Genomic DNA, 26,829 nt, shown 5'->3' with positions numbered 1-26,829 from the left:
TCATTCTAACAGTGTGGCAGTGCAAGACACTGACTTAAAGGGTCACTGTAACTCCCGGAATTTTGGAAAATACCGGCTCTGTAAGTAAGTGTAAGCTGAGAAGTGCTGAATAAGACCAATTTTTCCATTTCGATAGGTATTGGATATTGCTATTTTAGTGTATTTTGTTGTATTTTCAAATTTTCCTAGCAGATTGTCGTTTCTGTATACGGATTTCCTGGAATAATATTAGGTTACATTTCTAGGTCCATCTTTAATTATTGCAAAGTCAAATATAAGAGCGTTAAATTTCCAAACACTAAAATATACCACTTCTTTGAAAAGATAATTCATTCATTAATTGTTTGATTGAATTCTTGACTTAATTAAATAGGGGAATCAATCTAATAGATGAATATATGTTACATCGTTAAGTTATTAATAAAACACTATAAAATATTTACATTGCACTTTTCTGAACTCCAGTAAACAGCTGATAATATAAGTTATTTTGTGCTACAATATCCGATGTAAGAAGTTAAACGATGTTTATCTTCGATGCTGCATTAATTTAAGATGCCGATCTAGTCAAACGTGTACCACTTGACATTTGATCCTCTAAGCCAGCCTGGAGCGTCAATATCAGGTTTGCTCTAATTCATCAAAAAACCATCCTTGGTACGGAGACGATTCTGCTCAATAGATATTACGTGTTCCAACTGGGCGGTTACCGTTATACGAACGACTCTGATTTGTGTTCCAACCGACTTAGGTATAGTTTGTGAACCGTTTCCGGGATGGTCTTTTCGATATTACTGTCAGAAGAACCGTGCATAGCCGAAGATTGCGCAGAAAATATCTATAAACGCATCCCATAACTGTTCCATAATGGTCCAGACTAGCAGGTTGGAACAAACCTATGAAAATGCACATTTAGAAATGTATCTTCAATTGACGCGGGAATAAATCATAATGTTTGTAATTCTATGGTTTCGATCTTATACCAAGTATTTCGTTATCTACATTGTATGTTTAAATTGACAGAAGTGACATATGTCTTAAATGAATGTCTTGTGTATACAATAATGATAACTTCATTGTGACAGTGACAAATAAAAGTGTATTTTGTTATTTCTAAATCATATTTAGTTGCTTTTTGTATAAACCATTTTCAATGTTGTTTGGATAAGTGTAGTGAACTAGTTATTTGAATGACAATCAAAATTAAATATTCTCTTTACGGAATGAAACAGTAATTACAAAATGGCAGGAATGTCACCATCTGAGGTATCTATCTGCAAGTTTGAGAATCATTTATTTATAAATATATTTAAAGTTATGTTCCATCGTCAAGTTTTTAAATTGGTCCCTTTTACTTATATTTACTTTATATTAATCTTATGTTTCCATCAATATTTAAATGAATTATGGCTTTTAGAAGAGATTGCAAAAAGAATTGATGTCTCTGATTAAAGAACCCCCTCCAGGAGTATCAGTGGATTCTAATATAGCGGAACAGAATTTATTGCAGTAAGTTTTACGTATTTTCATAGGTATTCTGTACTTTTGATAATAGTAATAATTGAGACAAAGTGGGTGATTATTTTAACTATGTTTATAAAAGTAGCTTTGTAGTCACAATATATTTGAAAGTCCAATATATTGAATAATTTATTGATAATTAGTCAATGTTAAATAGTGATAACTCTGAATCATTATTTTTTATATAGTATTATGAACATTGTAAGCATTATCAATATGCATTCAATTCGTATAATTTGTCATTTACAACTATTTTTAGGAGTATTAGTTAATAACAGAAATAAATAGTTTAATTTTCACAATTCTATAAATACAATATTGATATTAAAAGCAAAAAGTATATAGGGGTGTAGCAGAAAACTATGGTTGTGCAATATAAATATAAATTAGTTTTGACTAGTGAATGCCACTGTAAGAATATAATAAAACTATCAATAATGCATTTACTCATGTATTTTAAAATGAGAAAAAAGTTAAAACACAATTTTTCTTCGTCTACATTGCCTAGGATAAAAAGTGAGATATTCCAGCATAGTGGGAGTCACTGGATTCAATACTTGATATTATTAGATAGACATAAGGTTAAGGCTACCTGCGCCCTTTAGATATGCAGAAGATTAGATTGAATGTGGGACCATTAATTGGTTAGATCCTGTGTCATGGGAAAAATAAAATGCTAATGGACATATTACAGTATCTCAGGATCTATGTATAAAGCAGTAACATGTCCCTTGAAGTACTATTGGGACTTTGCCTTTTGGACTTATACAATTATACAATTCAAAACAGTGATGATAATTTTACAGGCTATAAGTTTGTAACAAATTCCAGACTGTAGGGACTAGGCATATGAAAATCAGGTCACAGGCTCTAGGTCAATGTTCTATAATATAGGAGCACTCTAAAAGAAACAATTTTTTTTCCTTAGGAAGACAGTAGGCTTCTGCTGGAGTGCAACAAAATCCTACATGAACTAATGAATGGTAGCTGTAAGGTCCAGCAAGGTTATTAATGCAATGATGAGGTTGATTTGCTCGCCAGATGGATAGAAACACTTTGCATGAGACAAGCTAAGGCACAAATAGATAGGCCTTCTGTTTGTCTAACCAATTAACTGCTCTGTTTCAACAGGTTACTGGTGCTAGGAGAAGTAAGAATCTGCATACCATATAATAGGCAATCCTTACAGACAGCTTGCCCAGTAACATTAAAAGGTCATCAAGATATGCTTTACGAGAACATCTGCTTTGGTAGTTTTAAATTGGGCAAATGAACCTATCACGAGGCTTATGGCTTCATAACTGAACAATATTCAAATACTAATGATGTTATTGTTATTGATAGAACATTATGAATTAGAATGACTATGCGTTTTGGGAAAGATAAAATGTCTAAAAAAGTCAATGGTGCAGAAACACTACTGAAATATTTTATAATTAAACATGATGGTATTTCATTTTGGAATTTTTGTTCCAAAATGTATTTCTTAATATTTCTTCAAGTTCATTACCAACAATGTAAAAAAATGAACAGTTGGAAATTGTTTTTGAATTATCTGAATTAATATTTTTAGCGTTCCTTTTGCATGAAATCTCAGAGAATTTGAACTCATTCAACTCATAGTACCAAGGCTTTTTATAGAATGACAAATTCTATTTGTGCAAAGCATGAAAAAAACGTCTCGATGAGATTATTATGTTAATAATGTACAGTCGAAAAAAAAGCATAATTCATCAACAAATTGTCATAGAGAGAGGCACCAAGTGCCATTTTTAATGGATTTAAGTCTTCTTTATAGGTATGCATTAAAAAACTGCTTAAGGGGTCGACTTCACATTAAAATTTAATTTCAATCTCAAAATGTTCCAATACAAACACCCCAATAGATCGATTTTTCAGCACTACAAACCAAATTAGTTTTCGGTCCGAAGTTTAGGAATTGTTCTCATCCAAACTTTTGAGTTTTTTGGATGTTTCTCAAAAACTATTGGACCGATTGACTTGAAATTTTATATGCCTATGGTCGAAACTATTATTAAGTGATTTGTATTAAAATTTTTGTAGGTCGCAATAGTTGTATTGTAACCTACAAAATTTTTAACACAGATCGATTTAGTATAATTTCAAATAGAGTCATACAAAATTTTTGCTTAATCAGTCCAGTAGTTTTTGAGTAACTCTCAAAAAACTAAATTCATCAGGTGAAAAATATTGAAATTTTTGAAAATTTCAACATTACAACCTGAGGTGTGTAATTCCTAAACTTACTGACCAAATAACTGCAAATTTGGTCTCTAGGACTAAAATTGTCTAAAATCGATCTATAGGATATAAATTGGATGTTAGTATTAGACAATTTTGAGATAGTGTGCATTTTAATGTGTAGACGACCCTTTAAAAATTTTCTTATATAAGGCATAACTATAAAGAAGACTTAAACCCATGAAGAATGGCACCTAGTATATCTTTCTACGAAAATTTGCTGACGAGAATCTCTATGCGTTTTTGTTTCTTCAACTTACATTTCTCAAAAATACATATATTTTTCTGAAAAAAAATGAGTGTCATTAAAAAAATTATTCAAATTGCCTAAAAAAAAATGAAATTCGTACAAAACTCAATTTATGAGTTTCTTATTATGGGAAACAAAATTTTGGCACAAGAATGATAAAGTATACAAATGCATTATTTTCCCGAAAAATCAATAGATAAAATGAAAATTTAGTAATTTTTGTAAGGTTAGGTTAGGTTTAATTGGACTTAAATCTATAAATTTTACATTTGAAAATCTTTTTTGATTTCTTTTATTAATGAAATGAATGGGTCTATATTTGGTTCAGATTTACGACATTCTCGTCGCCATGTATATCCTATGATTCTGTCTTCCTAATCTTCAGAAGGTACATGCCTATCGCGGAAGAATGCTATCAGAGGTCTCCAGCTGGCCTCAATTCTTTGGGTATGAATCCCGCTATCAGAAACGAATCTTGCTGAGGCATCGGTAGCTAACCAGCTATCTGTATGAATTATGCTCCCTGGAGCGACGTACTTTTTGATTAGAGGAATCGAGACCTCAGAAATTCTCTCATTGTCTGGGCAAGCTTCAAATCTGATGTCTTCAGATGCATTGCCTGGAGCTCCAATAAGGTCTCACTCTTCGTGAGAGCTTTTTGATAAAAAGTGATGCATTTGCATACTTTTTCCACAGTCTTCTGCACATACGTCAACCTTCATAACTTTTCACACACAGATAGATCTTGGTGAGATTCTATCGAACAAAGTTATCCATGGTTCCCGAGATAATGGTCGCTTCCGGTATCTCCGGAAGTAAATGTTTCCGCATAAAATATATACGATAAATCGATGTCTCGTATCATCAATAGTCTATGTATAGAATTTCATGATGATCATCGTGGGGTGGCTTATCATATTTGTGCCAAAATTTTCATATAAAAAAGAAGAAATTAACCTACTTGTTGCAACATGGCTGGCTTGAGTGACATTTTGAATTACATTTAATTACATTTTTCACGCAAATACATTTCATATTTTGGCATTTTGTTTTACACTTCATTGTACTGAGCAATTGCAACTGACAGGAGAGGAATTTCGTGGTCAGGAATATCCTCAATTCTAAGCAAGTTCTTAGAGCATAAGGTGAATTGTGATCGATAGAAACCATCCAATAGGAACGCGCACAGTAGCACCCAAAGAAGCAGGGGGAATTTTTTTCCGAAATCATTTTGTTCTAGTAATTCAAACACTAAATCACGAATTTTTTGCATGACAACATGAGATTTTTGTGCAGGGGCGTTGTCCTGCCAAAACACCTTTGGATAGCTTTCCGCATCTTTTCTCTCTAATCTCAAAAAATCAATCATGATTACTCCATGGCAATCCCAAAAAACTGGAGCAAAAACCTTTCCAGCAGATTTTTGGACAAGAAACTTCTTAGGTCTTGGAGAACTAGACTGTCGCCATTCCATCGATTGTTGCTTTGTTTCTCGATCGTAGAAATGTACCCAAGTCTCATCCATAGTAACAATTCGATTTAAGAAGTCTACATCGTTTTCAAATCGAGCACAGATCGAACGGGGTGCTTCTACCATTGCACGCTTTTGGTCAACATTCAAACATTTGGGGATCCATTTTGCAGCAATTTTTCGCATGTCCAAATTGACGTGAACTATATGATGAACGCGTTCGTATGAAATATTCAGTGCTTCAGATATCCGTTTTAACCGAATTCGACGTTCTGATAAAATCATGTCATGAACTGCATCGATATTTTCGGGGACTGACACAGAAACTGGCCTTTACGATCCGTCATCATCTTCAATGGAAAATTTGCCTCTTTTGAAGCTTGCAGTCCAATTTTTCACGGTTGCATACGAAGAACATTGATCACCAAGGGTATTAAGCATATCTTCCTAAATCTGCTTACCTCTCAACCCTTTTAAATACAGGTACTTGGTAATGGCTAGATACTCCAATTTTTCGATTTTCACAATTTCGGTGGACATCTTTTTTCTTTCAATTTATTGCGTAGCTCTGATTTACTTTTTTGACGTCAAACTTTACACTAGCACTTCTAATAAGCTATTATTCGTTGCTATGGTAACGCAATATTTTGTTTATGCATGGAACTGGTCTAGGCTAACTAGATATCAATACATCCTCGTAATTTCCTTTTCATTAAAAGGAATTTTAAACAACAAACAAATAATTTTTCTTTTTAATGTTTGTTGTGTTCTTAGTCGATCCTTGTAGGGATTGTTTTTGCGTTTAGTATGCATAGATTTGAAACTTATATATAGAGAGGGAGAAATGCTGCATAGCAAAATTAAACCAGTATGCATGCCCGCAATTGAATATTATTATTAGAATAGAAGTCGTTTCCAGAGTAGAAGGCACTTTCCAGTAAATATGCCCTCAAATTATTGGGTTATGCGGGAAAGGATGATATCGATTTGATTTCAATTGGCAAATAATTGTGCATTTTTTTGCATTGTAAAATATTGAGCCTTTAACTAATTCTGAACGTGGAGAAGGTACGTAAAGGTCGTGATCCGCGTTCATAAGTGGATAGCCGTGCAATCTGAAATTGGAGAAGTGTCCTTACGATTTAGACAAACGGATTCAAAGATGAATAAGGAAGGAAGAGTCAGAACTTTTAATCTTCCAAAGAAGTCCCTGCAGTGTGCCCTGCTGTTAAGTCCAAGTGAATATCTAGCAGGTTGTTTCTTTTGTAGTTTGAAGATTCCTAGAAGGAAAGAGCATATCGGAGATGCGACTCAATTAAGGCATAAATAAACTCTTAAGGATTAGTTTAGTTCTTTGGAAACTGATCTCAGCGCAAAACAGGAGGAACTATTGGCTTGCAAGATGACATCGTTGTGTCAACCGTTACAAGCTGACTTCTGTTGGTTAGGTATGACTTAAACCATGCGAGAGGTATTCCCTTGAAACCGTAGTACTGCAATTTGTTAATTAAAATATGATTCACACAATAGAAAGCCTTAGAAAAATCACAAATAGTTGTTGCAGAGGAGTGATGGTGAAGAACCCTTATTTCTTAGATAATTCACAATGGACCATGTTTCTTTAGAAACATCACGATAATTGGCGAACCGCCTATTATAATAAATAGTAAACATCACTTTGTTTAGTCAGTTGGAAAATGAAACAAATAATGATTCATTAAGTGCATGTTTATTTATCAGTTAATTCATTCAAAGTATGCGACTTCAATCATTCATTGTTGATTTCAATTTTAATAACAAATGTTGTTTCCAAATATGGTGTTTATTGACTTAACAGATTGGTAAGTTTATTGTCTGACTGATCACTTTGAACTCAAAAAGTATTTAACCCTTCTTCTTCATGCCTGTAGTTTCAACAGATCTTCGCAGTTCAATTAATGACATCAAAAATAAATACTCATTTTGAATTGATGGACTTTCATTAAAAATGTTTTCGAGTCTGCGCGATGGCACATTAAATAACTTTACCACTTTGAATAACGTCTCATTTTAAAATGGCACTTTTTCCAATTACCTTAAGATGGCTATAATTAAAACCTCTGGATAAAGGAGGAGACAAAATCAAGCAACGAATTATCGCCCAATTGCCCTTCTTCCCACATTATCTAATATCATAGAAATATTGGTCAAAAAAGAGGCTGTAATTATTTTTGTTCAAATATAAAATACTTACTACCCATCAATTTGGGTTTTCATCTAACAAATTTTCTTTTTTCTTGCAATTGAGTTAATCATAATATTTTAATTAACAAATTGCAGTACTACGATTCCAGGGGAACACCTTTCGCATGGTTTGAATCAAACCTTACCAACAGAAGTTAGCTTGTAAGGGTTGAGTGCGCCAAGGCTCAGTACTAGGCCCAATTTTTTTCTTCTGTTCATAAACATCGCCTATCTAGACATCAGTGGTAAAATATGTCTATTTGCAGGCGACACTAGTTTCTCTTGGAGCAGCCCTGATCTCACGGCACTTCATAGGACCATATCTAGTGACCTAATCACCCTTAAATCATGGTGCGATTCTAATATTCTGTGTCTCAACGTTTCTAAAACTAAAGTTTTATCATATAAAAATACATTGCTGCATTACTTATCCACCCCCTTAACAGTTTATTATGCCCTTATTGAGTCGCATCTCCAATATGCCCCTTCTTTCTGGGGTGCGTGTGGTGCGACTCAATTTAAGTGAATCTTCAAACTACAAAAGAAACAACCTGCTAGATATTCACTTGGACTAAACAACAGGGCTCACTGCATGGACTTCTTTAAAAGATTAAAAATTCTGAATCTTCCTTCCTTATTCATTTTTGAATCCGTTTGCCTAAATCGTAAGGACACTTGTCCAATTTCAGATTGCACGGCTAACCACTTATGAACGCGGATCACGACCTTTACGTACCTTCTCCACGTTCAGAATTAGTTAAAGGCTCAATATTTTACAATGCAAAATAATGCACAATCACTTGCCAATTGGAATCAAATCGATATCACCCTTTCCCACTTTCCGCAACAATTTGAGGGCATATTTACTGAAAAGTGCCTTCTACTCTATAAACGACTTCTATTCTAATAATAATATTTTATTCCGGGCATTATGCATACTGGTTTAATTTGGTAATTACTATAACTCATAATTTTGCTACACATTGTGGTTTTCTTCTGTATATTATCATTATTTAGTTATTTTCAAGTTTATTTTTGTCTACAAGTTGTAACAATTTTTTGACAATTAACCATCTCTCTTTCTCTCTCTCTCTCTCTCTCTCTCTCTCCCATGTTCAAGCGGTTTTCACAAATATATAGATAAAGTGATTCATCTTCTCCACCCTTAACTCATTTATAAATCATAACAATTATTTATTATAACTTTTTCATTGTAACCGATTTTTCTTCTTTTACGCGGCCCTTCCAAACCGTCCATGGTCTTAATAGAATTCACAACATTGAAAAGGTAGTCCGAGTACATAATACAACTAGTGACTGGAAAATTCAAAAATTAAAACCTAGAATTTCTAAATCCTCTAAATTACATTTCAACATTAGGTAGGTACTAAATAATATACAAATGGAGAAATGAATTTTTCAAATTTACGGAAGCCGTAATTTGTGAAATTCCATATTACATAATAATGTTGCAATTGGTTAGGTTAGGTTAGTCGAATAAAATAACAGACTATGAATTTGTGAAACAGGTCTCTTATTTATTTACCGATTTACATTGTTAATATATGTATATTTTGTTTGTTTCACGAGTTGTCTAATCTTCATGACAACAACAATCACAAGTTCGCACATCGTAACAGAAGTTAAAGTTTTATGGTCGGTAATAAGGTCACGAGTTAGTGTACGCCCATAGTAAGGAGGTCCAAGTTGTGTGTTCTTAACAATTTAGTTGCCAGTTTCTGTGTGCGTGCGCCAACTCATCATTTCAATACCAGCCCTTTAACTTCTGTTACAATGTGCTTGTGCCAACTCTTGATCGTGCTTGTCATGAAGATTAAACAACTCTTGACAGAAGATTATGTAGCTCGGGATTTTAATTATGAAATGAAAAATAAAAACAAAATAGAGTGTATTTCAGTAAAAAATATTTCACATTCTAAACACAAGTTGCAACTAGACTGTTGAGAATACATAACTTGGACCTCCTCACTTCCTACTAATTTAACCGAAATTTGTGGGAAGAAATTCTTGGAATTGAAATAAAACAAAATTTCTAACTTTTATTGGAAAATACTTGTGAACTCGTGATCAAAAAAATCAACACAGTCGTCACTTCTGTAATCGAAAGTAACTGGCAAAAAAACTGAACACTAAATTGTATTTTTTTTTCAGTGAAATCGCAAAGCTAACGGTATTAGCTTCAAAATATTGTAATGTTTCTAACTGTCCAACAATATGTTATAATCGACTTTTTATTATTGTTTGTAATAGTGCTAATTAAGGGTGACTGACCCTATCTACCTGATCCACTATCATTTAGTCATCAAACGTCATCAGTTACAAATCTCCGTTAACAACAAACAAAAATTTTACCTGAAAATGGAAATCAGAAAAAAACTTAAGGCAGCTAATCTTGAGCCAAAAAGGCCGGCTACCGCCCCATATTAGCACCAACCCATCGAGTCTATGGTTTGTCATAGAACACGTAACTTGGACTGACAAAAAATGGGGTCCATTCTCTTCTCAGACGAAAGCAGAGTGTGCCTGCGTGGGAGAAGACGAGTCTACAGAAGACCTGAAAAAAGATACGCGCAGTGTTGTATAAAAGAAGACGTGGTTTTTGTAGGAAGTTCCTGGATGCTTTAGGTGGGCATTTCAATGGAACCAAAAATCGAGTTGGTTTTGATTGAAAATGGCGGTGGATCGGAAGGAGCGGGCATGCGCTGTAGGCGACTTCGAAGCTCTCGCACTACACACTCCGCCATTGTTAACATTCAGGCGTCAGTCGGCGTGTGCTACTACAGCCACGTAAACATGTCCGCCATTATTGACGCTCCCGCCAAATGTGATTCGTTTTCTACAGGCTGAAGACCTGGTGGTGCTGAAGAAATTCATAGGAGAATGAATTGTGTGTATGGGGAAAATTTCATGAGTGATGGTGTCGAAAGTTTAAAGATGATCGTAATGATGTGCATGATGAAGGGGGCAAAGGACGCAAATCTGTCGTTTCAGATGACTTGGTTCAACGAGTTGACAGAATAGTTAAAGAAAACCGCAGATTTTGCAGAGGGGTTTTGAAAAGCTTGTGCACAGATTTGACGACACATATCTCAATCTCTTCGGTGATTATGTCGAAAAGTAACCGTATCTATCTTTCGGTAATAAATTTATTGTTTTATATGAACTTGTCTTTTATTTATAGCCTATCGTAGGTTGAAAAATAAACGGCTCTGGTATATTTATGAAAATTTTAGGAAATATTTAAATTATTCTGTAATAGTATTTAAAACGACCCAACTTAGTTTTGGATTAGTAATTAGGTTTTATTACTCTCTCGGGAATATATTATACTAGTATAGGACATCAGTTTTCTCATAATATAACGTTTATATAAACTTTATATTTTCAGCTGGATCATAAATATGGAAGGAGCAGCAGGAACCTTATACGAGGGAGAACATTTCCAGCTTCAGTTTAAATTTAGTAAAAAATATCCTTTTGATTCCCCTGAGGTGAGTTAGATATAAAATCAATTTTTTTTGTGGTTTGACGGGAGAGAGTTTTTGTACTTGGGTTATTATGTAGAAAAAATAATTCGAGTGTTATGTAATTATTATTGTAATGTGGTAAATCAATCACGCAGGCATTTTAGGCCCATAGCACGAAAGTGGTTTCCTTCCACTCTTTCCTAATTTCCTGCTTTCGTTTTCCAATCCTCAATTCCTCTCTCTCTTAGTTCTTCCATCACCTCTGCGTATCATCTTCTCCTTAGTCTTCTTTTTTTCGTTCAGTTGTATTAACAAACTTCTCATTGCTCTTTTCTTTTGTGGTGTTGTCATTATCATTAACTTCGATTTATCTTCGTTGACTCGTAGATTCACTGTCTGCCATTTCTATGAAGCCTCAGCAGGTTTCCTTAACCTCGTTTTCCGCTGTTTACATTCTAATACTATATTGAACAGCGTAGTGGATAAAGGATCTCTCTGTTTTAGTCCTGTGTTGGTCTGATAACATTTTGATATTCTTTCATTTGCCTTTACCTTCATTTTTGTATGTTCCAGTGTCAATTTCGTAAGATTTGAAGCTTTTTTGGAATACTAAGATTGTTCATAATGCTGCATAAATTGTTTCTGTTTACCGTATCCCAAGCTTTTTGGAAATCTATGAAGACTGAGTAAATTTGCAGATCATATTCATACTCCATTATTTGCATTTGTCTCAGAGTGAAAATATGGTCTGTGACTGATCTTCTAGATCCGCATTGGTAGTCTGCGAACAAGTTTTCTCCATATACTCTTAAACTTTTATCTATGGCCTTGTAAGTTATATCTGGTGTATTGGTACCATTATTGCCATTTTCCACGTTTCTGGTATTGTCTCTTGTTTCCGTATACTACTTATTAAATGATAAATTCTCGTCTTCAGTGGAGTTCACCATACTTGATTAATTCTGGCTCTATTTCGTCCGAGGACTTGCCGTTTTTCAAACCCTGAATTATTTCCTCCTTTATTGGTGGCAATATATTTTCGATATTATTCCAATTTTTGGTGGTAAGTTCCTCCCAAAGTCCTCCATCGTTTTCTGCGTTTATTGTTTTTATTGAAATGCAAAGAAACCGAGGAAAAGTTGTCTAAATAATATCCTAAGTATTCCGTCCCATGGAATCATTTGTAAGTGATGTTCTGCTTTTAAAACTGGTCATATGAACACGGATGATGCTGAATATCCGAAACCGTATGTAACTACTACAGAAAAAGATAATTGAATCCATGTCATGCCTTCAGTACCAGCTGATCTTTCCGAATTAAGAAACAGGATTGAAGCAGTTGTTGGAACAATTATTCAAGAGATACTGATCAATGTTTAATAAGAACTATCGAGATGTCTTGTAGCGTGTCGTGTAATGTGTGCTTACAACGAATACTCGTAGGATTTAGTTGCTTTCTGTTTGGTGTAACGAATATTTAAATTTAGTCCTGTAGATTGTGAAGTTGCTCGGATTCCTACCAAAAAAAAAAAAAGAAAAAAGACGTTTCCCAACAACTACCGTCCGATTGATTCAGTCTCAGTCATTACCAAGGTCATGAAGAAAGTCGTTAACCAGCAAATCTTGAAATATCTTGTGTTTGCTAACTTCAGCGACCATGAATACGGCTTTGGTAGACATAAATCAACCCGCGATCTCCTAACCTATGGACTGAGGTTTTAGAGAAATATGGAAAATTCAGAACAATCCCAATGTACATGTCGAAGACACAGTTTAGCAAGCCAACCTGTTTGGTTTTTGTCTTCCTCACTCATCAACTGATTTAGCAGCTTTCTCAAAGACCGATCCATCCAAGTCGCTGTCGATGGACATACCTCAGAAAGGTTTGAGGTCAACGTTGGTGGTACCCAGAGATGCATCTTGTCGTCTACTCTCTCCAGTACGTCAACGATCCACTTGACAAAACTACGAATCCGATCTATAGCTTAGCCGATGTTAAAACATTGGTGACGGCGTTCAAATCAACCACCTCAATAAACTCTGTTAACACCCAAATCCTTAGGCGGCAACAAATCATCACTACTATCAATACGGGACCTTGAAAACATTCTGGAATGGGGTGAAAGCTATCTGCAATTTGTAGTAGAGAAGATGGAAGCTTGTCAACGAGAATTGTTTTAAAGTTATTGAACTTCTTGTTCGTTCCTCTTGAACTTGTTCCTAACAACTACTATTCGATTACGTCTCTCTTCCGAGCTGTCCAACATAATCCCATCTAGAGCAGTATCTGCAAGACCTACTCGACAGGTAGATGTGGTTTATCAGCTACCAAAGCAGGAACTCTACAATCTTCAAAAGTTCAAGATCCATATATGCAGAAATACGGCAGACACCACTCGAACTACTAGAGTGTGCTCGCCTTTCAAATAAATGCTCTAAATTTCATTTTTATTTTCGTTGTTCAGAACTCGATTATTTTTCATTGCTCGAGTGGTATTGGTTACGATTATACAAGGTGTTTCGTATATGAACCGACAAAGAGCTGAGACTAATTCATTTTTTTTTTCAAATCTTCAACTGAAAGATACAATTCAGTACAATGTATAAGACAGGGCTTAAAGTAATGATGAGTAGAAAACGATTGAAGGGTTTAATTAGGGGTGACCTAACCTTAAAATTTGGCAGAAGTTTGTTGTTTGTCAGTTGATTTGAAAAATTTGATATTTTACATCAGCATTACCGAACAAAGTTTTCCAGGATATCTGATTTCAGGTGAGATGAAGATTGGCGTCATAGAGTGGATCATCGTTAACGTGGTGTTATTTTAAAAAAAATATATTTAGTTTTATTTAAACCATACCTTTCGTATTTATTTTTTAATATATTATTCAAATATACGCTAACCTGTAAATCATCGAGTTCATCGATCATTTATATACGAGGTGTGTAAAAAAAATGCGACTTATATTGAAAATAAATCTCCCTTTAAGTACTACCATGACTTTTAGAGGCATTACTGGAAGGATTCAAAATTATTTCATATACTTTTGTTATTTCCGTGAAGAGCCAAAATTCGCATGGTTCTAAATCTGGTAAATTACGCGGATGTAAATAGACAGGATGATTTGTGTGTAGACACGACATGCCATGATGAAGAAGACAGCCGTTGGGTCATTTTTTGAGTTTTTCTTTTCTACATTGTCAATTGCGTGTTTGATTGAACAAGTTTGTCCCGTTTTTTACTCGTTTGCATCTGTTTTTGACGTCAAAGATCGTCAGAACCGTTCCTCGTCTAACTGACTCAATTATACTTTCAAATAGTTCTCAAAACTACTAAACTATCACCATAGACAGATTTCAACATTTCGTGAGCTTCTTTAATACTGTTTCTTGTCTTGTTCAAGATTCATTTATCTAGACCACGTCTTGAAACCGATTCTACAGAGCGGCGTGGTTCTCATGTTCTCTGGACATAAAGCATACAAACTCTCACTTGTGCTCTAATTAAGTTATTTCGTGTTTTTTCATATTTATTATAATTCATTTGAAGTTGTATATTCAATTTTTCCATCCCTCGATCACAACGCCATCCTGACGGCCAAAGAGTGAGATAGTTAAGTGCCCGCAAAATTACCACTCCCACTACCTTCGTTTCAAGACCTGTATGTAAAACAATGTTCTTGAAAGACACTGCAAATACTGAAAGGTCGGAACAAGTTTTTGTGTTATAATTTGAGTTAAATCAGCAAATGATTAAATAATTTTCTCAGGAGATTGTTACAAAAGTATTATTATGTAATTTTTCAAATTCAGTACATTTAACTCAAATATTATTTTCAATTTTAGGTAACATTCGTAGGAACAAACATTCCAGTTCATCCCCATGTATATAGTAACGGCCACATATGCCTATCGATTTTAACCGATGATTGGTCCCCTGCATTATCAGTCCAATCGGTTTGCCTTTCAATAGTTTCTATGTTAAGTAGCTGTAAAGAAAAAGTAAGTGATTATACCCACCGAGGTCAGTGATTCCAAATTCCACATTAATTTATTTTAATTTGAATCTCAACCTTTCCAAAAATTACAAATTAATTTAAAATATTATTCTTTTTCCGATGGATATTTAAAAACTGAAATTTGAACCGGGGGCTACAGCTCAGTGAACTTGAAATCCGAATAACAAAAAAATAAGCAGAAAGTTGCTTCAAATACTACAAAACAACGCAAATAAAGTTTTCATGAAATATGGTCATTTACGAAAAAATTTTATGATCAATTCATTCAATTATAAATTTTTATTGTAGTTTTTTTTATTTTAAAATTAGTTGAAACTATCCCCAGATCCGATTATCCAAATTAATATTTATTGCTGAGAACAATAAAAAAGTTTCAACGTCAAAGTTATTGAAAAAGTATTAAATCAACATTAACCGCATATTCCAAAAGAGCACAACGGCAAAACAGGTGTAAATTAAAAAACATCCCTCAACTGCATTCCAATTGTTGGAGTTGTATTTGCTGGTTTGTTGTGCTGCACAGGTTGAATACTTTGTTGAACTCCCAACCTGGTAGCTGTAGAACTGCGGGAAAAATAATAAACTGAGGAAGGAAACGGTAATGCAGATGGAAATTACTAAAGAAAGAACGAGTAGATAGAAGAGATTTTATTAAAAAGAAGCTTATGCTCATTTATTTAAATATAACAAAACAGGTACCTGTTCTATTCGTTCTGCTTCCCAAATAAATAAAAAATACGAGTAGGTAGAGTGTAGGTAGATAGAGGACGATTTAGCAATGAAACTAGAGTTTTATTGAATTTCTAGAATGAAGTGGGAGGTCGACAACAAATTAATTTCTTCAAAAACTAGAATGTTAGAAAAAAATAAATCAGAAGTGACTACTGTGTCACAATAGGTGAACAAAGTAATATGCAAATGATTTTAAGAAAAACGTATCAAGCCGAATGGGATGATAAAATTTAAAGATAATAAAAATTGATACATATTCTATAAACAAAGCTAGTGACTGTGATAACTTTCATTCGTTTGTAGACCTAAAAAATGTCTGAAAATCATTAAAAGTAATTTTTCATGAAATATGGCCATTTTCGAAAAAACTTTAAGATCAATACATTGAACATCGTGTCTAGATTATTTTAACACTAAAAGTTTTTATTGTAGTTTTTTTAATTAAAAAATAGTTGAAACTATTCCCAGACACGATTATCCAAATTAGTATTTATTATTGAGAACAATAAAAAACGTTTCAACAGCAAATAAATTTATTGATAAAATAATAAATTAACATCAACTGCATATCCAAAAGAGCACAACGAAAAAAAAACAAGCGTAAATTAAAAACAGTGCCAAAACTGGGACTTATCTATGGAAATCCTGGATGGTTGCAGCCCTCAACTGGATTCCCAATTGTTGGAGCTGAATTGAATTTGTTTGTGTTGTACCGGTTGAGTTCTTTGGGTGTGGCTGAAACTCCAACCTGATAGCTGTAAATCTGCGGGAAAAAAATAAAATGAAGGAGACGGGAACACTATTTATTCTACTTGTTCTGTTTCCCAAATAAATAGAAAATTCGATTTTACATGAATAATATTGTAAAAGAATTTGCTTGAAACAAAATTTACTTTGATTTAAACACGTTCCAAAATTTCGAAAATCCGTTCCCGCAATTTTGTTAAAGAGTTACTAGACTTTCATGATCATTCACTATCCCATATCTTTTTATAATAGAAATTTTGAGGTTAGGTAAAAATGGAAACCTTTTTTGTACAGAATATTGTGCTCCACATTTTTTTGTCCTCGCAGTTTGTGTCGAAATCCTCAAAGTTTTCGAGTTATCCGCAATTTAAAATGTTTTTCAGTACATTAACCCATTTTACGGTGAAAATTTTGAGGTACCGTACTAAATGACCCGGACTTATAACGTAAATAACTATTATTTTAGATTGGAATGTGAATTGTGAGGAATTTTTTTATGAAATATCATTCAGGAAAACAAAATATTATTAATGTTTTATAATTTTTAGCAACGACCACCCGACAATGCTTTTTATGTTAAAACTTGCCACAAGAATCCTAAGAAAACGAAATGGTGGTACCACGGTGAGTTGTCTCGAGAATCTAATGAAAAATTATTTAATTTAATCATTTTTGTTTCAGACGATTCTGTATAAAAAAATATACAATGTGGATGAAACTTAAAATTATGTGATTATATTGTTTTATTTTTTATTGATAGAGTTGAAAGTTTAATTTAATAATAGATTTTTGGAAGTATCGAAAATCTCATGTGTTTTTTACAATAAATACATTGATTTGTCTAGTGCCTGTCTCATGAATAAATTTTAATATGTCATATATTAGATGTTTAATCTGTTGCTAATAAACACGAAAACTCATAATTATTGTAGCCCTCTTTTTACCTTATTTTGGAAATTGAACGTTCAAGAATTTATAAAATCATACCAGAAATAGCGAAGAGGATTCTTCATGTTTTTTGGGTAAGAAATAAGATATGAGAGAGCTGATAAAGCCGATTGTCCTTATGATATTAGACCTGGAATCTAATGAGCCACAAATTCATAACATATTTTTTTATGTAAAAAGGAAACACTCGAGTAGTTAGTGTGGGGTCTTCCGTGTAGAGATGCTTGCGGATATTGATCTTGAACTTCTGCAGTTTGTAATATTTCATTGATAGCTGATTCTACAGGCTTGCACTTCTCCAAAGAAAAGAGTCTTGATAAATTGACGTTCTGGGCGTCTCTATGAGCCACGTCTGCCTGTTGAGTAGGTTTTACAAAAACTACTCTAGGCGACATTATGTTGGACAGCTCTCTTCTATATTGAGTCGAGCAAACTCAGGGTATACTTGGAAGCAGACCTTTAAACGTGCGAATAATACTCCAAATATGATCGAATCATCCTTGTAGAGGATTAGAAGCTGTTGGGGAGTATACATCATTTGGACTTAACGAGGACTCTTAAAGTTTTTATGAAGCTGCCTCAGCTTATTTAGCGACGCGATTATGCCTGATATATTGCTCCGAACCCCTACAAGCGAATTTCCGGTGATGGTGATAGTTTATGTCCAAATAGGACCTGAGCTGCAGTGTAGTAAAAACAGCAAGCTGAATCTATGCTGCATTTAACTCAATCAGATTACTTCCACATCACTCCAAAATGTTTTTAAGATCGGTTTTGATAGTGGTGATATGTCGCTGCTACTTACCAGTGGCGGATCTAAAATTTTATTTTGGGGGGGAAACTGATCTATGCTTATGAAAACCATTTTTTGTAAGTGCTGAATCCGAGCAAGCTTCCAATCTGCAAGGAAATGACTTCTTTTATGGGATAAGGAAAAGAGTTTGCGGATTTGTTAGTTCAGTACACAAGTTTAATAACTTGGAAGCTATTCTCATTGAGAAACTTCCATCCTCTCCACTGCAAGCTAATATTTTCGATCCAGTAGTACAAAGTTGTAAAGTAAATCTTGTTGGGATGTTCGAGGCAATATGCGAAACAGCAAAGCACTTGGGGTTAGAAGAACTTCAATTGAGAAAAAACTTTTATTTCATTCATTTCAAAGACAAGTAAGAAATTTGGTCCAAACAGTTTATGTGGGAAGGAATGGAAAACAATATCCGTGTAAATCCTTTACTGTTGAGATGATGATTAAGAGTGAATTAGCGGAAATTGTAATGAAAATTCTTGTGGCATCATCTGCTACCACTAAGGGAACATTTTACATATTTGTCTGGATCCACAATAAAAAAAAATCGGAGAACATGTGACAGGTTAGCAAAACTAACTCATGTAGTTGGTGCACAAAACTCCCAAGAGAATAATGAAGCAGAATGACTGTAATATAAATGCAGAAAATAATGAGAAGAGAAAATCTCATGGTCTGAGGATACGAATCTGAGCCACTTCACACTCCTCTGAGGATAACAGTGAAAGTGAATGAAGCTGTGTACAAAATCAACCAATTACATTCCATTTGTTTTGTATTAGCTGGCTTAATATACGGGTTTTCTAAATTTATTAGGTGATTACATGTATGAAGTTACAATGGGTCTTTCCTATAATAAAATTTCTTCAGCCCACCTTTTCCTTTTAGCTTCTTGGGCACTAGCGAAAATCTGACCCCATTTCTCCTGAACTGTCAAAGTTGAACGCTTGCTAACTTCAGAAAAAACTGGATAAATATCGAATACATAGAGATCTTTTTCTCAATGCTCAGTACACTAGCAGCTTCTAAAAGGCCGTTCTAAGAAATATCCTTAGAAGGGTAGACAAGATAAAGGGTTATCATCGTATTATCGAAGTCAAAATGCTTTTCTAAATAGTGGCAAATATCATAAAAAATCAGAAACTGCACATTGAAAAATATATATTCTTAAATCTATAATTTGTTTTTTAAAACATTTTCTTAATTGCAAAGAGTTCAGTAGCGTTGGTTTCAGTTTTCTGAAGAAGTTTATTTGGTTTTTTTATGGTGTCGCATATATTAGCAGGAAAATGAAGGTATACAGCGGTTTCTAATTATCAAGAGCTGGGCTTTACGATAACCACTTGGTTGTTACATATTTGACAAGCTCTTGCCTTTATATTTTAGCAAATTGCATCAATTCTCCTGTCATATTTTTACTCCCAAACCCGAGTCAGCCCCCCGTGTCCTGGGGGCAAACAAGACATGGGACGTTTGACAACCGTGTCTGCATCCATCGTAATGAAGTTTCAGAAAAAGTGATCCATTACACAAGATTTAAAAAAAAATGAATAGAAATTAGTTCATCATCACTACAGCCTTACACTCGACTTTCTCTAGTCTCAATCGTCATCCAGTTTGCTGCACCAATCTTTGTATCATCTTCAAAGTCCCAGTCTATCAATCTTAACCTTGGTCTCCTTCTTCCTTTACTGTCCATTGGTATGGCCTTTAAGTTATTTTTTGTAAGCACGCTGTTGTCGATATTGTCCTTTCTAAGCCTACCAATTTTGATTGTTGTTTCAAATTCAAAGTTATATCTAAGTCTCCAAACGTTATTTTCTTGGACAGCCCTGTAAATTGTTCTCAGTATCTTTCTCTCGAAGGTCGATAGCCCGACTAACACTTTTCGCAGTAGGTACCCTAATTTTTATAATAGTGTTTATAGTTTTATAAGACATCCAATGATACAAGTTTTATAAGACGTCTAATAAATATCAATAACTTTTATAATATTACATCCAGGACGTTTTGGTTACTTTATCTATAAAACCTTTGGTATAAGTTACTTCAGGTTATATAGTATCTTAAGAAACTTTTACTCTTGGGATATTATAACTTACTTCGGTAAAACCTATATATGTATTGAGGTATCTAATAAATATTCTACAGCAGGGGTGCTCAAACTTGAACTGCTGGCGATCTACCTCAATATTTTTAGACTACTTACGATCGACTCTGAGAGGCTGCAAGTATGTGTGATGCAGGGTTGTCGTACATACACGATACACCCTACCAACCTAGGTAGGGTGTACCGTAGCATATATAGATATTAGCTTTCTGCACAATATAGGTACATTGTTTTAGTCAAGGTTTGGGTTAGGTTTAGTTAGCTTCTTCTCTACAATATCAATGAAAAAACTCATAGTTATTCAAAATTGCGAATTTATTGGTTGTTACAAAACAAAAGAGTTACATATGGTGTTCAACCTAACTAAAGAGTGGCTTTGGATGTTGAAGCGTGGCACTGCATGTCCTCAGCATACTTTTCATAAGATGGTACGTAACCACTGAGTGCTAATCGCAAGCATGATGACATATGATCGTCAGTTAGTCGATTGCGATATTTTGACTTAATTATATTCATTTCAGAAAATGCAGACTCGCACAAGTAAGTTGACCCAAACAATGCCTTCAGTTGAAGGGCGATTTGCCTTAGATTCGGATATTTATATTCAGATATAAAACACCAGAAATTTGTATCAGATGCTGTAGCTTTGAGATGTATATCTGATATAATCTGCACCAACTCATTTTCAACAGAACATGAGTTCATATTAAACTGACTTGCTATTTCAGTAGCTAATTCCTCAATGTTTTTACATGAAAAAAGATAACTCATAAATAATGCTATATTTTCCAATTTACTGCAATCATAAAAACGCATTTCGAATTGTCCCAAAATATTTGATGGAAAATGTTTCAGATCCTTTCTTTTCAGTTGATCTATCATAAGTTGCAATTTACTTTTGAATGCGTTTACTGCGCTAATCATCTCAATAATAGGTTTTCCTTTACCTTGAAGCTCCAAGTTAACGATGTTTAAGTGCATTGTGATGCCAAATCAGTCAGCCATTTTCGTTTTTCAAAATCTGAGTGTCATCACCTCTTTCGTCTAGAAAAGCTGTTATTTCGGGCAATAATTCTTGAAACCTTTGTAGGAACTTTCCGCGACTCAACCACCTGACGTCTGTGTGAAGAACTAAATCAGTGTGTTCAGCTGACTCCCTATCTTCCAACTGCAACTGAAAGAGCCGCCGTTGCAAGCTACGTGCACGGATGGAATTCACAATTTTTGTTGCAATGCCCATAATTTCCTCCGTGTTTAAAACTTTGGAACACAAAACTTGTTGATGTATAATGCAATGGAATGAAAAAAATGAAGGGAATTCTTCATTAGCTTGACACAATGCCACAAAACCGTTTTTGTTTCCAGTCATTGCTGGTGCTCCATCGGTTGTAATGCACACTAATTTATATATTGGTAGCTCGTAGTTTTTTACAAAATTAAAGAAAACTTCATATATATCTTCGCCACGGGTCTTCCCCTTCAGAGAAATGATTGTCAAAAATTCTTCCTTAGCCGATATGTCATTGAATACCATCCGAACAAAAATACACAGCTGGGCAGTGTCTGTCATATCGGTGGATTCGTCGAACTGTAAAGAAAAGTATGTACATTCCATGATATCATGTTTTAGTTTATCTGCGATGAACCGACTCATGACTTCAATACGCCTTGTGACAGTCGGACGAGATAACTGAAGTTCTCTAATAGCAGACATGATTTCTATTTTATTTTTAAAATCTCCAAATAAAGTCTCACCCACTTCAATAAATGCTTCCTTCACCACCGATCCATCTTCAAATGGTTTCTTGTGTTTCGCCAATAAATGAGATATTTTAAATGACGCGATCGTAGCAGCTTTTGATTGTTTGGCTGGTCTTGTGAACATGGTTTGTTCTTTTTTCAAACAAGATATAAAATCACTTACTTTTCGTTTTATTAAATCACTCTGTGGCGGAAAATCCTTTTGATAGTTTTTATGAACCGTTTTATGATGCCTCTCTAAGTTACCACGCTTAGGTATTGCAACTGTCGCACGACAAATAACACAAATGCACTTATCCTTCACCATACCAAAGAAAAATTCTTCCTCCGAATCCTTATTAAAATGATACGTTTTAGATTTCTTCACTGCACTCATTTTCCACTATTTAATAATAAACTTTGTATCGACGTAGTATCGCTATCAAGTTACAATTCAGAATGACTCCAATTCATGCAGGCGCAACATTTATATCGGCGTGAAAGAAAGTCTCGAATGTTCCCGTCAAACGCGCCGCCCGAAACTAGACAGTACAGTCTAGTCTAGAAACAACGCGGCTTTTCTTTGACAAGTGCCGCGCGTTCCTTTGATAAAGCCGCCTTTTGCCCCAAGCAGTGTTATTTTATTACGTAATACATTTTTGTAGTTTAGTTACCTACCTACTTGTTAAAAATTTTTTTCTTCTCGAGATCTACTCAAAAAACACTCGCGATCGACCGTTTGAGCACCCCTGTTCAACAGCTACTATAAAACCCAAAGGATGTTATAACACTTCTAGTTCTAGGCCCAGTAACAACTTTTCATGTAGAAGGAAGTGGCTTTGTTTTTGAGGTTATGATTTTAAGAATTGTTTTCCACAAAATGTCACAAGCTAACCAAAATTGGCAAAAAATTAAATATAGTAGAAGTTTTTATAGAAAGTGTATTAAAACCCGTGATAATATTTTGCGAATTGTTGCTAAATCATCAAAAACTGCAGAAAATCCAAAAGAAATAGACCAAAATTTTGGCTTTTAACAAGACAATATTACATTGACAAATACTTCTAATGTTACTACCTCTGATGAAGTTACGAATAAAGGACATTTAGAAGAAAAACTGGCTAAGTGAGTTATTCATAGACCATAGTTTTAATGAGGTAATAATTAAGTATTACCAATTGAGAGAAAAAACGTTACTTACAGATTTTAACATGTTTCATCAAATATAAGATTCGAGTCCTTTGGCCTAGCAAAGGGAGAAATAACTGCTATTACAATGAGTTAATTAGTTAGAAAACCAAATAAGAATGGGGGATAAAGTTTTGACAAAAATATCTATTTGTTTGTTAATAATCCATAAAAATTATCCATTCGTGGGAGATTTTGTGTAAATAACTTATAAATTAACCATTAATTTTAAAAGATTGATATATTAAACACAATTATAAGACTAAATTGGAGTCTCCGTTTTTTTGCTGTTGAATGTATACATTTATATTTGTTACCTATCTATGTATTTGTCTCTTCTTCCTTAACTTGGCCTGTTATGGTCTCATATGTGGAATGGTGAGGTCCAGCTTTCGAACCATCTGTTATAATGAATTTTTACATATGGAAGAATAATAAAACCGATGCTCTTTCAATAATACCATTCCACTATCTTTGAAATTAACTCTATGGTTTGTGTACACAGTAAATACAAAGAGAAAAGCGGATCTAGGCAAGAGTTATCAAGGTGGAGGCCACAAAACAATAGGTGAAGAAGAAGAATTGGCGGTTCATTCTTAACCACACTAATTTTCTTTTCGAAATTTTTAAACTGGTAATTTGAAATATAAACTAAAATGTCTAGTGATATGAGTGACCAAGTGATAAAACCTATTGATAGAAGTACTGTACATAGAATATGTTCTGGCCAGGTGATTTTTTTTGTAACTATATTGTCCATTATTTCTTTGTTTGCATGCACTAATATGAACAAATAGGGTATGTTTGATAAAAAACAATTTAAATTTTCATTAAAAGCACATTCACATTGGATAAAATTTAATGGTTTTATGGAGTGCATGCAAATGCTTTTGGAGAAAAAATTTTATTGTTTATGTATTGATAAATTTTAAATTTTTACAGGTGGTATTAAGTTTGGCAATTGCAATGAAAGAATTGGTTGAAAATTCAATAGACGCAGGAGCGACAATCATAGAAATATTTCTTAAAGAATATGGGTCCGAACTACTTGAAGTACATGACAACGGAAGTGGTGTTAAAAGTGATAACTTCGAAAATTTAAGTAATAAACCGATTTTTATTAAAGGCTTTTAAATGTTTTTAGTAATTAGGCTAGTGTTTTTATCTGTCTCTTATAGTTTAAATCATTTATATGTTGCTTACAAAAATTCCCTGATATGAAAATTTTATTCTTCACAAAACGTTTTGTTCAAGTCTATCCCTTTTTGTTTTTTTCTCTTTCTTCTTCTCCTCGCTCAGAGTGATAATTATTATTATTATTATTTTCATTGATTTTTGCCTCATAATTGAGCAGACAAGGTACTGACAAAGAAGCAGTATGACATATAAAAATGAATAAATAGCTGTTTTCAACTATGTGCTTGAAAAATTTTCTCTCTTTTCCACACTATAAACCTGTTAATTACTTTCTATTATGTCAGCAAGTTTTTTCTTGTTTATTCTCTCCAATGTCATTTAACTTTGTCTGTTTCTTTTATTACAAGGTGAGTGATTGTTTAGTGGTAATTGGAAAAACAATTTGAACTTTAATCAACAACTTTCTTTGGTATGTTTTTGTTAGAATGTATATTTAGTCATGAAGTAGGGCCGATTGGGGTCAATGTAAACAACAATCCAAATATGCATCTACAGTCTGTATTTGCGCCAATTCTGATTTTACTATTATTTTTCAACTAGTGAACACGTCAAATCATCAAAACAATCCTGAATATCTTCAGAAGTATAAGATTAATGCTAAGAAACCTGACATGTATAACTATTATGAAGAACTTACCATTACCTTTCCACAAGACATTACAGCCCTGTGTGGGCCTTGGCTTCCTCAACAATGAGCTTCTAAAGCATTTTACCTTTGACTTTAAGCACAATCTTGTAGTTTGCATTGATCTGAGATCATCTGCAACAATATTCAACAATCTTATTTTTGTATTCATTTTAACATTCAAAACATGTTTTGGCATTCGAGCTTTGATGAAATACTGTCTTGTTTTTATAGGATGTCACTTATCTCTAGTTATATCAGATTCCTTGATCTCCCACTCTCATGTCTCCATATATTTTCCTGATGTCTTTTCTTTTGAATCTTCTCAACCTTTATCATACTCTGTTGGTGTCCATATTCACCACAGTATGAAATAACTGGGTAGATAAGAGTTTTGTAGATCTGCGTTTTGACGGTGAGGTTTAGAAGTTTGTTCTTCAGCAAACTCACATTTGCTTAGTAGTATCCAATGTGCTTGAAGGTTGTCATTCCCTTGAAGATTATGTTTTCTGTTGTTTTTCTACTTTGTTGGCAGTTTTATCTGCATTTTACTTTCTTAGATTATGAGTCCGACCTCTGTTTTTCTTTTATGTCTTTAAACAACTCTACCAATCTAGTTTTGTTTCCTGCTATCAGTGCGATGGTTAATAACAGAGTGAAGAGTAATTTTAAACAGTGCTGCTGATAGTTGATCTTGAATGGTTAACTATTAAGTATCTCAGCTTTCTAGGCACTCCCTGGTCTTCATGTTGTTGTTATCAAAGGCTTGTTTAAAGTGGATGGATGTGGAGGTCGATGTCACTATCTGACAATACAAAGATTTTGTCAGATGTACTTCTGTCTTTTCTGGGTACTTATTCATTATAACACCACGAAGGAAATTGCGAAGTATGAATAATAAAAGTGTGTGGATGGGATGGAAGACTATTTTACATAAAAAATGGCCAGGTTAGGTTAGATAAGGTTGGGGGAGGCGGAGAGAGTGAAAAAAAATTTTTATTTTTTTGGAAATTTTTTTTATATCCTTTTATTTACATATATGTTCCAATTGATGAAATGAATTTTATGATTTTCGCATGATCTTTTTTGGGATTATTTATTATTTTTTGAAAATATAAATTTTTTTTGCGTTTTCCGCCTTAATTTTAATTGCTTTTCTTCTAAAACACTGTATAGAAAACCCCTTTTCTAAACTCCCACTGATATTCCCCAATTTTAGTTTCAAATATTTCTTTCAAACTATCGTTTGATATAAAGGTTAGAACTTTATAGGGGGTGTTTAACAATTGGATACCTTTTTATTTATTGCAGCTTATGAAGAACTTGGTTAGGTTAGGTATATATGATATAGTAGGGTAGAAATCATATGGTTAGACCACATTATTTCCTTTAGTTTCGTAAACGACAATCAACGTAACCTAGATCATTATCTTTTTCTGTATTTATTAAATTTTACAGAAGAGGAAAATCATAGATTAGGGTTCAGGATTCATACAAAGAAAT

The 26,829-nt window shown here is 33.8% G+C and overlaps 2 protein-coding genes and 1 long non-coding RNA gene across 5 annotated transcripts in view; 2 read left to right on the top strand and 1 right to left on the bottom strand.

The window, feature by feature from the left end:
* Positions 1–1,018: 1,018 nt before the first annotated feature.
* Positions 1,019–17,642, top strand: LOC130448111 (ubiquitin-conjugating enzyme E2 W). Of its 2 annotated transcripts, none has more exons than XM_056785321.1 (6): positions 1,019–1,266; positions 1,418–1,509; positions 11,137–11,239; positions 15,062–15,217; positions 17,262–17,337; positions 17,395–17,642. In XM_056785321.1, the coding sequence occupies exons 1-6, from the start codon at positions 1,243–1,245 to the stop codon at positions 17,406–17,408; spliced, it is 465 nt and encodes a 154-aa protein (XP_056641299.1). In that variant the 5' UTR covers positions 1,019–1,242; the 3' UTR covers positions 17,409–17,642. The 2 variants fall into 2 exon arrangements, with proteins under 2 accessions (XP_056641299.1, XP_056641300.1); XM_056785322.1 differs by having other exon boundaries at positions 1,421–1,509; positions 17,395–17,636.
* On the bottom strand, positions 16,482–23,811 carry LOC130448112 (uncharacterized). Its single transcript, XR_008910302.1, has 2 exons — positions 23,518–23,811; positions 16,482–16,729 (listed from the first exon to the last, which is right to left on the bottom strand). It is a non-coding gene; the product is annotated as an uncharacterized LOC130448112 (long non-coding RNA).
* Positions 23,812–24,060: 249 nt separating this feature from the next.
* LOC130448100 (mismatch repair endonuclease PMS2) overlaps positions 24,061–26,829 on the top strand; it is a 33,993-nt gene continuing 31,224 nt past the window's right edge. The window contains exons 1-2 of one of the 2 annotated variants that reach the window (XM_056785303.1): positions 24,061–24,235; positions 24,447–24,606. In XM_056785303.1, coding sequence (XP_056641281.1) covers positions 24,161–24,235; positions 24,447–24,606 — 235 coding nt within the window. In that variant the 5' untranslated portion in view covers positions 24,061–24,160. The remainder of the gene's footprint in view (positions 24,236–24,446; positions 24,607–26,829) is intronic. The other variant, XM_056785304.1, reaches the window with a different exon arrangement.

The sequence above is a fragment of the Diorhabda sublineata genome, chromosome 8 (assembly GCF_026230105.1).
Source record: "Diorhabda sublineata isolate icDioSubl1.1 chromosome 8, icDioSubl1.1, whole genome shotgun sequence".
In the NCBI taxonomy this organism is placed as follows: Eukaryota; Metazoa; Arthropoda; class Insecta; order Coleoptera; family Chrysomelidae; genus Diorhabda; species Diorhabda sublineata.
Note: the sequence above shows the minus strand (reverse complement) of the source record. Positions and strands in the feature narration are given on the sequence as shown.